We start from the raw sequence: 12208 nt of genomic DNA on the forward strand, positions 1-12208 counted from the left end.
CCCGGCGTCTCGGCCTGAGCACGCCATGCCGCGAGGGCGGCGGCGGGAGCAGGGCGGTGAGGGTCAGCCGGTGCTGAGCCGTTTCTTCGGCGCGGCGGGGAGCGGCGCCGCCCGGCACACGGTGCGCTGAGGGAGGCGGCGGGGGGTCCCGGAGTGATAGCGAGGTGTGGCCGCCCGGTCGGCCCTTGTGCACCTTTGTCTCTTGGCCCGGGTCCGCCGTGCCGCTCCGGCGGACTCTGCTTGAGGCTTAGTCCCCTGCAGCGATGGGCTCGGAGGGGAAACTTCGCCGCGGGGGGTTGCGGGCTCGGTTTCGTCTGAATTTTCTCTGTAATGCACCTGAACCGCCAAAAGTTGCTCTACACAAAATGCGGGTGCAAGGAGCTGGCAGCACCTGTGTTGTGTTTGGAAAGAGAAATGGTAGTGCTGTTTTACATTGTTGCAGCTGCGAGTTACTTCTTTGTGTCTGGTCGCACTCCGTGCATCCTGCCCGACATTCGTGGGGCGGCATAGATGGGAGGTTGCTCCCATCGCAAGGCCTTATCGGTGTGTGCCAGTCAGAAGCACCCAAGTCCACAGGGTCTGAAGTACTGTGTTCTGCACAGGCACCCAGAGTGATCCTGGGTTGGTTATTTTAAATTTGGACTAACACATGGTGAGGATTTTCTTCCACAACCTGTTTCAAGACCTTACAAAGGTAGAGGTGAATAGCTGGCATCTTGCAAGAGGAGGGCTCCAAGCTGTGGGAATCAGGATTTACAAAGGGGCTGATTTCAGACATAGGCACCGTGGGGTATGACACTATGAGGAAGATTTGTTCAGTTCTGTGCTGCAGTTAGCTCCAAACTGCCTGTTGAAAACATTGCAACTGTGGGTGTGTCTTTTTGAGCACAATTGCCCTCTTGTTCACAGGATACACTGCTCCTCTTGTAGTCTTGCATTTCATGAACTATTTTATAAGCAGAAGCATAGATAAAATAGTTAAGGATTTTGAGTGTTAATTGCTTTTTGTGTTATCTCATTATGAAATTCTCAGACACTGCTATCTTTCAGAGAGGATGGGAAATAAAAGTGACAGAGTTTCTTTGATTAATTTGTATTTCAGGCTTCTGATGTCAGCACAAAAAGGAGAACATCAACTGAAAACAATGAGCCATGTGAGAAGAAGACCAAGTCACTGCGAAGTACTGTGGATGACATCTATAATCCAGTGAAGACTCAGGATAAAAGTGAGTTGACTGTAATCAAACCATCGAGCATTTGTACTTAAGGAACAGTTTTTCATTGTCAAATGTTAAATAATTAAGTAAAATTACCAGAGTATGGCTTAGAAAGTGTCTGTTGGGTGTAAGATACATCTTTGAAGTGTCACCATGAACATATTAGCTGTACTGCTGAAGCATTCTTTGTGAATCAGGCTAGGTGTTGGAGCCTCTGAAATTACTCTGCAAAGTCCCTTCAACTGACTCAGCTTCAGCAGATTATTTGGTAAAGTCCAGGCGTTCAGGCAGAAATGCTGCAACTCAGAACCATTAAGGTTGGAAAAGATCTCTAAGATCTAGTTCAGTTGGTAGTTGGCAGCCCATCACCACCATGACCATGTCTCTCAGTGACCCATTTCTTGAGAACCTACAGGGGCAGTGACTCCACCTTTTCCCTGGGCAGCCTGTTCCAGTGCTTTTCTTCTCTGAGACAAAGTTTTCTAATCTTTATTGGTTTAGCTATCTGTCTTTTAATGCTGCAGCTTAACTGACACCTGACTGACACCATACCTGTGCTGCATCTGGCTTTGTACCAAGATTTTAACAAATAAATGACACTAGTCAAAAAAACAAATCTTTTCATATGAAGTTTATTATACTTATTTTCCATTTAAAAGAATGAACTTCTGTATTCTTTTTAGAGAGGGAATTATGTTCAGTTTTGTGGTTGTGATTGTTTTAAATGTTGTTATAGGGCACTGTCATCTAGCAACATTGTCTGTGTAAGAGCTATCCTGAAAAATCACTCATCCCTAATTTTGTGGCTTAGCAGTTATCAGTTCAGAAAAAGATTGTATTTCTTTCCTCATATTTGAAGAAGGTGATGAATATTGACTTCCTAGAAAATTTAACTGAACTTAGTACATACGTAATTCTGTCAGGTTGTCAGAGTGAAGACAATAGGAGAGAATAAAGAATGTAGGAAAGAGAGAGACTGACCTAAATGCCTGAGTTCTGTACTGGCTGAGGTCATTCTAATAGACATTTGTTTTTAGAAAATAATTCACTAATGTTTTCTGTTATGTATTTTACTGAAGAAGAGCTTCTGACGTATGAAAAGCCCCGCATATGTTTGCAAACTCTAGACAGACTGAGAGAATTCTACAGTGATTCAGACCAGCTATGTAACAGAATCCAGGAAGACAGTTCTCGGGAGAAACAATCTTTGATTTTGGGGAATTGCCCCAGTATTACTGGGAGAAGTCTGGAACTGAAGAACCCTCTTCAGTATGGGGACACTAACCAAAAGGTTGCTCAGAAGGTATGTGGTGCTTTGATCTACTGCAATGCAGATGACTTCAAAAACAAAACAAAACAAAGTTTGGGACAAGAATCCTTTTACTTACAAAATATTTTACATTCTATCATTATATAGTGTGGCACCATACAATAGAGTAGCATTTGTATAGGGATGTTACCCTGGAACTCTTAGCACAATGAGCAGAACTTTATTTAGAGCTAAGTTCTTCGAAGATATCATTAAATTGTGCATTGTTTTAGTAGCAAGTGATTAGACAGCATAAACACTGGTAATGTGTCTTATAATCATGAATTAACTTAAAATACTGTACTAACCTATTATACTTTATTAGCAGATATTCAGTGTGGTCCTTTGCACTGATTTCTTTCTGTACCATCAATTCTGATTAAGGTCATGAAACTCCCATCAGGCTTCTTTGCAAAATGTTATTTAGAATTTTTGCTAAAATGTAGTTTAATTCAGTTGGATATTTCTCTAACTACTAAATATGATCATGTTTCTTTTCATGTGTGGAAAATACAGATAGTTCTCCTGAGAACTTGCTCTAATAGCCACAGTATGTAACAGTAAGAGTGTAATGGTAGCTTGCTTTTCCTTTAATTATGAGGGAGTTGAGCAAACATTTTTCAGAGGAAGAAAACTGTGTCTGATATGTTGGTCGCTTGGTTTTAGGGGCCACCTTGCTGACATGAAGTATTGATGTACTAAAAGGCTTATCACTGCTCACTGTTTAGTTGTTTCACTGGGACCTCAACTGTTCCTTAACAGGTCTTTACATCTGGCTCTTTAGAAGGAAAGAAGCTGTATGGAAGCTTTTGTAGTGATTTTACCTTCCCTGTCTTAAACTGTTGTTCAGGGTTGTGTGAACAGAAGAACAAAAACAAGAGTAAAACAAACAGCTTGTGACACAGAATTGCTGCTCTGATGATGGATTGAGATTATGCAGCTGTGGTCACATGGAGACTACAGAAAAGCTCTTCTCCATTCCTCTTTCTCAAACACTTGTTTGTCTGGGAGTTTTTAATTTCTGCTTTGTCTATGAGTTTAATATATACATACTGTTCAGTGTATACATACTGTAGTTAAGCGGGAAGCAATTATAGATGCCAGACCTATAAAAATGTATTTTGCATACGCATGTGTGTGAAACATGCAGAGAAGATATTTTTCCTTTTATCATTATGATTTTTCTCTTTGGTAACATTACAGGCCGTATGTGCCTGGCACAGACTCACAGTTAGAAATTTATGTGCTACAGTAACTGCAGTAGAGGTGTCTGTTTGGTGAGCAAGGGCAGCGGAGCTCTCCTTCCACCGAGCACTGAACATAAACATAAGATGGATGTTTCTGCAGAATTGGGTTTCTCTTTATCTTTGAAAACAGTATATTAATTTTCCACATATCAGCTGTTGCAGGATTGCTGTCTGCCCACTCCAGAGTTGGCTTCCAATGCACTAACACTGGCATGCTTTTTGTAGCAGTGTTGCCAGTGCATATTGATATCCTTGTGTGCTTTTAGTCAGACAGCACCTGATTCAGTTGATGGTTGTACATGAGATTTAGCTCTTCCTTCTCAGATTACAAGCGAGGGCAGCTTTAATCACATGCAGAGAGAGATGCAAGCAAGGTGTATGCAAAGGAAAAGAAAATAGCGATTGATTATTACTTAGAATACTTAATGGACAGCAAGGACTCATGATCTTCTGAACGAAGCATTTCTGTCATCTTTCTTTGCATTATGCATAGCCAGGCATGTAAGATGGGGAAGGGTTTTCTCCTTGCTTCCTTGGAATGGTTCATCTTAGATACTTGTCCTGCTTTTTTTTTTTTCCTCTTGGAGTTACAACCGATAGCCTTTTCCCTTCAGATTCCCTGAGCTGCTAACTTAACCAGCTCAACAAATCATCTTCCACATGTGTTCTCACTTTCCATAGTTTTTTTTAGTGGCCCGTTTTCACAGCTTTCCTAAAACAATTTTCTCTATTGAATGAGGCAGTAATATTGCTGTGGTTGTGGTAGGATCAAAGACAGCTGAGGACTGCGGATCACAACAGAGACTACAATGGAAAGCTGAGGATTATAATAGAGACATCTAAGTTCCTGTGATCATCTGAGTTCTAGGTGCACTTTGTGTTTGTTTAAGCTGAGCTATGTTGTCTGCAACTCAAATCTGTCATCCCTTGACTGTGTGCAGTTCTGGGAATTTTGCAATTCACAGATGTACAGTTAAGTATTCCTTTTTTCCCCCATTATTCTGTGGGTATGTTCTTTGTACCTTCCCATGACCCAGTGTATATGATTTGCACTACCTTTCTTCTGAGCTACCATTGCTCTTGAGCATCGAGTTGACTTTATTCCTTGTCATTTAGATAAAACAGTTGTTAGAAGTTGAAGTTTACTGAGTTTATTTGCAGATACAGAAACTCACAGCACAATCTCATTCATCGTTTGGTGAAATTGTTTGCTGTTAAAATATGTGCGTGGGAGTTGTGTTAGCATTCTTTTTCCTAGCAAATTTTATTAATACTTGATATTTTTATGTAATTTGGAAGGAACTTTGCTGTAAGTGAAACTCACCTTATTGATATTGTTCACTGTACTTATAAAAGGCTGAATCCATCATTTCTCTTACAAAACAGAACAAAACAAAGTTATAGAGCTGAAGTTGCTCAGCTGGCATAGGCTGCATAATGTCAGTACAAATGCTGAACAGGAGAGAAAGTGGGCTTGAAGTCTTAACTGTTAAGGTTTTTAGAAACTGTACAAAAAAAAATCTTTTTTTTTTGTATAAGAGTAAATCTGTGATATTTCCTAGACTTGCTTAGTGCAGATTGAAGAAGAAATATGGTTTTGGTGCTTCAGAAAGCAATCTGAGATTTGTACTGAATTGGCTTTTTTGATTTAACATAGACTTGGGGAACATCTTTATCTCTGCCCTGCAGTTTCTCATATGTAAATTGGAGTGATAAATCTTTTTTGATGATTCTTAGCTTTTCCATACTTTATTTACAGGAGGAGCCACACTGTGATCTTACTCAGTTTTCTGCATCTTTTAGAAACTATGAAACCACTTCAGACATAAATCTCAATAAGAGAACCAAAACCATTTACACTCCACTGGAACTTCAATTCATAGAAATGAAGAAACGATATAAAGATGCTATTTTGTGTGTGGAGTGTGGGTACAAATATCGCTTCTTTGGAGAAGATGCAGAGGTAATTTTGTTTTTTACAGAATTATGGAAGGATACCTGCATTGTGTTAGTGTCTTAAGTCTATGGGCATTTCCAGAGGGAGGCTTCTTGTGGACATTAGTTTTATGGCTGTTTTTAATACTTGAAAACAAGATGAAAAATCTTTGCATGCATAATTTAAATAAACCATTATTCATACATCTTTTACCATAATCATAGTATAGATCTTATAGTGCTTGCCATCCTCAGTTTTAAGAACTAAAGAGATACTGAGGTGCTACAATAACTTGACAGAATTAAAGTTGAAACAGTTTTAGAGGTGAATTCACTCTCGTGGCACGGATCAAAATCTACTATTTCAGTTTTGAAGACAGCAAACCCAATGGTGTCATGTAGATGAATGGATACTGCTTAGGTGCAGACAAGATCTTAGATGCAAGAAAAGTAGCTCTGTGGAAAATAACAGATACTACATGTGTTCAGTTCTGAAGCATATTCAGATGTTGCATCCACCCATGCCGAGTTGCAATATGATAATCTGACACATGAAGTCAGTGATGCTGAAGCCTTTGATATGATGTGTGAGGACAGAGGATGGTGGAGACAGCCTGCAACACTGGGCTTTTTCTTGTTGTTGCCATTTTGATAGTGGAGATTGGTGTTGTCAAAGAAATGAACTCCTGTAGTGCATTTTGATAATGTTTGTGTTTATGGAAGTTCTGTTGTAACTGCAGCTAGCAAAGCTGACTTGAATACTATCTGACTCTTTTTCTTGTACTTTGCAGATTGCAGCTAAAGAGCTAAACATTTACTGTCATCAAGATCATAATTTCATGACAGCCAGTATACCAACTCACAGACTGTTTGTCCATGTGCGACGACTTGTAGCAAAAGGACATAAGGTCATCTCAGGCTTTTAATTACATACTATATAGAACGGGATTGTATTGAAATAACTTGCACTGACCATACAGGAATCTTGTTTGAACTGAGAAGTAGGAAATTCATTTTCTCTTGTTTCTGCAAGTAGAACAGCTAACTTGCCCGTTGTTGCATTTCCTTTTTTCTAGTGAATGCTGTGGAATTCAAATAGGTTCGAGCTTTCTCTACTGTTCTAACAAAAAAGTAGCTCAATGTTTTCTAGAACAGTTATTTTAGTTATTTTTTTAATCCAGCCTTTGCATTTGGTGAAGAGGGATATGTATACACTCTCCTTTTTAATTCCTCGCATCCTGTTTTTCTCATTCTAGTCTTTTTTTTTTTTTCCCGTTCTTCCCTGTTATTGATCTCTTCTCCATAACTCTATGGCTTTCTTCTTGATTCCTCTTTTTTACTGATTATCAGAAAAGGACTCGTCCAAATTAATTGGAACAGCCATTCTCTTGCAAGTGCTGAACTCTAGCTAATTTGTTTCAGAACAGGACAGGAAGCACAGGGGCAGGAGTTGAGACAGTAGTTAAAAGTAGACAGTGCATGAGGAAAAGATATGTGTTCCTGGGCTCATTAGCAGGACTGATGCTAGCCTCTGCTCTTCCTGTTGAGCTTTAATGATGCATTTTCCATTTGCGTATCTTAAAAGATCACAAAAAGTGTTTTAAAAAAAATTATTTATAATGAGAGCTAATGTTGTTTCTTTTCTGTATGCCTGTAGGTTGGAGTAATAAAACAAATGGAAACTGCAGCACTGAAGGCTGCTGGAGACAGTAAAAGCTCTCTCTTCAGCCGGAAACTGACTGCTCTCTATACAAAGTCTACACTTATTGGAGAAGATATCCTTTTCAACTGAATTCATATTCAGACTCTAATAGTTGGTGTATGAGACTCTACAATATCACTTTATCACCAGAGTGTAGCATAAGTAGTTAGTAGCTGACAGGAAATAAAATTAAATAATAAAATAAATAATAAAATAAAACTGATTTTTTTTTTTTTTGTTGTGGTAAAACATCATCCAGGCTTTATAAAGAATTTAATCTCCTCAGGGATTTAGGCTTATTGTAAAACAGTTAAGTTTTTGTTTCCTGTTGTTATTTCCTATGTGATCTTCCCAAGTCTGAAGGTCTTGTTTTCAGTTAGGTGTTTGAACAAATGAAGAAGTTACAGTATTGGTAGTTCAGAAGAGTGTGAAGGAAGAATTGACTAATGTCAATAATTTAAATGAAAAGAAAGTACTAAAATCAATGGACTTTTTTTAAAAAAGCTAGCAAGTTAAATCCTGAGAAAAAGGAGTAAAGAAGGTGCAAAAAAAGATATGAAAACAGCTTTTTCCCAGGCACGTTGTTTTCTTTTTTTTTTTCCTTTATTTTTCTTGTGCTCTTCTTTATCTCTGTTGTTGAGAAATTGAAGAACAAACATTAGTGTTTACTACATAAGAGAGCTAGAAAGATTGTTAGATTAATGCCCCTGTGACATTTAAGATCGGGGAAGCAGATAACATAGTCTTAGGAGTTTGCTGGAAATGTACTTATGTACATACAAACTCTTACAATGATTGGCAAAACGAGGAAGGCAGAATCAGCAATATGAACCAGGCTGGGTGACTGATATGCAACACATTTTGAACGAAATGAGTCTAGTGCTCCTTCTAAGGTGTACACTTTTGTTTAACTTGGAGTATTACTAGCTCTTCAGCTATTTCGTGTTAGTGCGTTTTGTTCTTTCTGTGAAGTACATGTGTTTTGCAGACATGAAGGTGACAAGTGGGTAACAGCCCATGTGTGGCATCTAGCTATAGATATAGCTGCTCTTGATTGGATGGGGAGGCCTGCAGACATAGCTGTGGATAGCTCTTTCATAAACTGATGAAATCTGCATCATGTAACTGTATATATATAATATAAAAATGACCACTGACCAGTCCTCATGTTGATAGTCATCTCAAATTCACTATAGTGAAGGAGTAATACTAATAAAAGTGAAATAGACAGTCTGGCAATAGAATGAAAATTGTAGTTGAGAAGGACTTAAATCTAGGAAGATCTACATATAATCCACAAAAGTCTGTACTGTGTTGTTGTTTTTTTTTTAATGTTTGCTACATGTGAACCCTCTGCTGAAGTTAGATGATTCTGTAGATGTTGAAGAGGTAACTGCAGATATCCCTGATAACTACCTCCTCTGTATTTGTGAAAATGGAGAAAATGCAAAACAGAAAAAGAAAGGTGACATTGTTGTAGGTGTTATGGTAAGTATCCCTGAGAAATCAGTATTGTAGACATTTGTTTACTGTTTTTCTTAGAAGTGGGTTATTGTCATCTTACAGTCACAACTGTTCTGTTTTTCAGGCTCTTTTTTGTAACAAAGTTCAGCATAGGTGAGATATCTGTGTTTGGTAGTTTAATGCCTAAAAACTACAGAAAAGACTTGGAATTGATAGCTGGATATTCCTAATACTGTTTTTGCTGCCATGTCTCTTGAAAACATAGCTGTTTTAACTAAACACACGAAAAGTTATTATGATTGTGTTTGCATTTGAATGTTCCACTGCAGCTGGGAAAGAACAATAAAAGTATGGACTAAGTGGCAGCTAGTTGCTAAGCTGAACTGAATTCCATGTATTTTCCATGGGCTCCCATTTTTGTGTATTTTTGCATAGTCCTTGATAGTAGTAAAATTCGAGCAATAACAGACTTAGGATATCAATGACATATCTACATTTTTAAGGTATCATTATGGTTTGCCAAGACAAAGCTGCATAGTCTTTTGAACTCGGTGTCATGTTATGGATTTGAAGAAGATAATTGCATTTTTGATCTGTCACTTTCTTTAAGTGTGGGGATGCTATGTAATTTTTTTAATATACACCATCAGTTTTCTTTCTGGCTTTGCTAAAATGCTACCTGAAAGTTTAACTCCCAAATGTTTATATATTATTTTATTTGACAGGCAGTCCAACCAACTACAGGAGAAGTTGTTTTTGACAGTTTTCAGGATTGTGCTTCTCGCTTAGAATTAGAGAGTCGACTTTTACGCCTGCAGCCAGTTGAACTAATACTTCCATCCAGCTTGTCAGATCAATCTGAAAAGCTCATCAACAGTATAACCTCCATGAGGTATGTTCTGTGGTGATTTTGTTGTGGTATTTGATTTTCTGTTGTTTTGTTTTTAGTTACAGCTAAGCTATTGATGAGGTTCAGGTACAGAGGCAAGCACTGATGTGTAGTCTGCAAAGACCCTCTTAAAAATGGCTGTGGTTTGCTGCTGAGTACTCATTCTTTACTTGCATTTAGAGTGCAATTCATGTGTTCTGGCTGAGCCTGTGAAAGGTTAGCATGCCTAAACATTTGTTGTTTTCGTTTACATCATTTTGATCCTGCGTTCTTAATTGCGTGTTTTGTTGGATTTATTTCAGAGCTGACATACCTATCTTTGGGATCTGAAAATAGTTTCCCTATATCAGTAGTACTTGTTTGTCATAGTATTAAGATCTCTAAATGGCATGGAACAATTTTTCTACTAAAGTAGAACCTTACAAGAAAAAGTTTGCAACTGCAACTATTTTATTTTGTCTGTGCTATTACACTATCTTTAATTTGAATCCAGACTTGAACGGTATGATGGCTGATCATCCATCTGTATTTTGAATACTCTTGGTGTCAAAGGTAAAGTTGTTTCACATTTTCATTATTAATTTTACTGTGGCATAAAGCCAGAAGAGGAAATAATTTGTAGGATGATAGATTAAGTGAATAAATGATTTCTCCGAACATCTCTCCTTTTCCCTTCTTTCCCTTCCCTCCCCTCTTCCACAGAACTCTGGTTTGTATAGAACCCACTTAGAGTTTGGCATTTCTGTTTTGAATGAAGTCACCAGAAAGAATATGTTTCCTCCTACGCGTTAATAAAATTGGAGCTAAAGAAAGCCAAAGAAAAATGAATGTATTACATAGGTGCAATTTTGTACTGGGGGGAAGGCAGAAATGTCATTTCCTATATAGTAAAAATAGACAAATGCATCACTGCCACATGGATAGTAACCTGACAAATTTTCAACACTCTACCTTGACTACCTCACTTAAATTCACCCCTTGTCATCATCATGTATCTTCCTCTAATGGCCCAGACAGCTGATTGATTTAATCAGTGTGCTCTGTAGGTGTTCCTTTTCCACCTGCTAGTGTAATCCTTTGTCCCCTTCTTCAGGGAAAAACAGAAGTTGGGTGGTGTCATGGATGTACAGTCTAATTTCATGGAACTTGCACAAATGTTTCTGTATTCAGCTGTCAGTTTTTCAAGGGTTTGAGTGTTCTAGAAGCAAGAAAGGAAAAGAACTGAATACCTGGAAATCCACTTGGAAATCCTTGTTGGGGATCAAAAGAAAATATGTCCTGTGAAAGTGTCATATCCGGCACAATTCAGTGACATGTGAGCACTTGCAAAATCATAATAAGTTGAAAAGATCTGTGCTTGACTATAGATGTACGGAAGAAGCAATGTCAGTGTCTGTTCATGCAGTGCAGTGGTTTGTTAAGTCTTGAGCAGACAAAGAAAGTATTCTTCCTATCAGGTCTGGAAGGAATAAATATTTTATAGTTACCAGCAGGTGTGCTTTTCTGTCACATTAATAACATTCCTTCTTTTTTGCAAATACAGGAATACATCCCAAATACTTAGAAATGTATCATGATGAAGATTAAAAATCTTTTTTTGGTTGTTCCAAGCATTGTGTATTGAGTGGTGGAATCTGCAATAATGCAGAGTTTTGTCATGGACAAAGCAAGTTGATTTTTCAGAAACTATTTTAATTGTATGCTGAGGTAGTTCTGATGCAGATTTTAGAAAGCAGTGGTGTTTTTTCTTTTAATTGCATGCTGCTGAAAGTGTTAATAAGTAACTGGTCATTTCTATTACAAATGAAAAACATCTCCCAGTAGAGCAGGTATTTGCGAGCAGATATTAGTTTGGTTTTGTTTTTTTTTCCTTTATGGTAACTACCCCCAGATATTTAGAAAGTGTCTCTCTGGTCTAAATGTTTGTAATTACATGAGAGTGGTAAAAATAAAATATTCCTTCATTGTGCTTTGGTAGCCTCGCTTCCCAGAGATTTAACCACTAGAGGGCCCTGAAGTATTTAATAATAATTTAATCGGTTTCAATATTCTCCTTTCTATAAAATTGCTATTTTACAAGCAGTAGCTTTCTTTTCTCATGCATAGTGGATGATCTAAAATATTAATTTTGGTTGTGTTTTTTTTACTTTGTAATTTCACTCTTTGTCTGCATTTTTTTTCTAATAACTCACATTTGTTAGCTGGGAGAGATTAAATGGACTAAGTTTTTTAGAAGTTCTTTCTGACTAAAACCATAAGAACTGTGATTTTTGTATTTCATCAGGGTTCATCTCGTCTTTGTATTTTTATAATGCAGTGGAAAGCAGGGCAATTTGTAGAAACAAGGTACAAATAGGAAAGAAAAATTTTCGTGGGAAATACACAGCTTGAAGTGATCAAGAAGAAGTAGTAGAAGAGAAAAAGCTTTTCTTTCTGACTCTGTAG

At 37.8% G+C, this 12208-nt stretch overlaps 1 protein-coding gene across 4 annotated transcripts in view; it reads left to right on the forward strand.

Moving 5' to 3' along the window:
- The first annotated feature begins 25 nt into the window (after window positions 1–25).
- Window positions 26–12208, forward strand: part of MSH3 (mutS homolog 3) — a 112116-nt gene continuing 99933 nt past the window's right edge. For 2 of the 4 annotated variants that reach the window (XM_042822900.1, XM_042822901.1), the window contains exons 1-6: window positions 2399–2520; window positions 5577–5736; window positions 6500–6616; window positions 7366–7483; window positions 8753–8898; window positions 9600–9766. In XM_042822900.1, the coding sequence (XP_042678834.1) occupies window positions 2489–2520; window positions 5577–5736; window positions 6500–6616; window positions 7366–7483; window positions 8753–8898; window positions 9600–9766 (740 nt within the window). In that variant the 5' untranslated portion in view covers window positions 2399–2488. Of the gene's footprint in view, window positions 122–1102; window positions 1227–2296; window positions 2521–5532; window positions 5737–6499; window positions 6617–7365; window positions 7484–8752; window positions 8899–9599; window positions 9767–12208 lie in introns of those variants that run through there. The other 2 variants (XM_042822899.1, XM_042822902.1) reach the window with 2 other exon arrangements.

Source organism: Centrocercus urophasianus, unplaced genomic scaffold (genome assembly GCF_019232065.1).
Source record: "Centrocercus urophasianus isolate 14NV4802_14NV808 unplaced genomic scaffold, USGS_Curo_1.0 seq_21, whole genome shotgun sequence".
NCBI classification, from domain to species: Eukaryota; Metazoa; Chordata; class Aves; order Galliformes; family Phasianidae; genus Centrocercus; species Centrocercus urophasianus.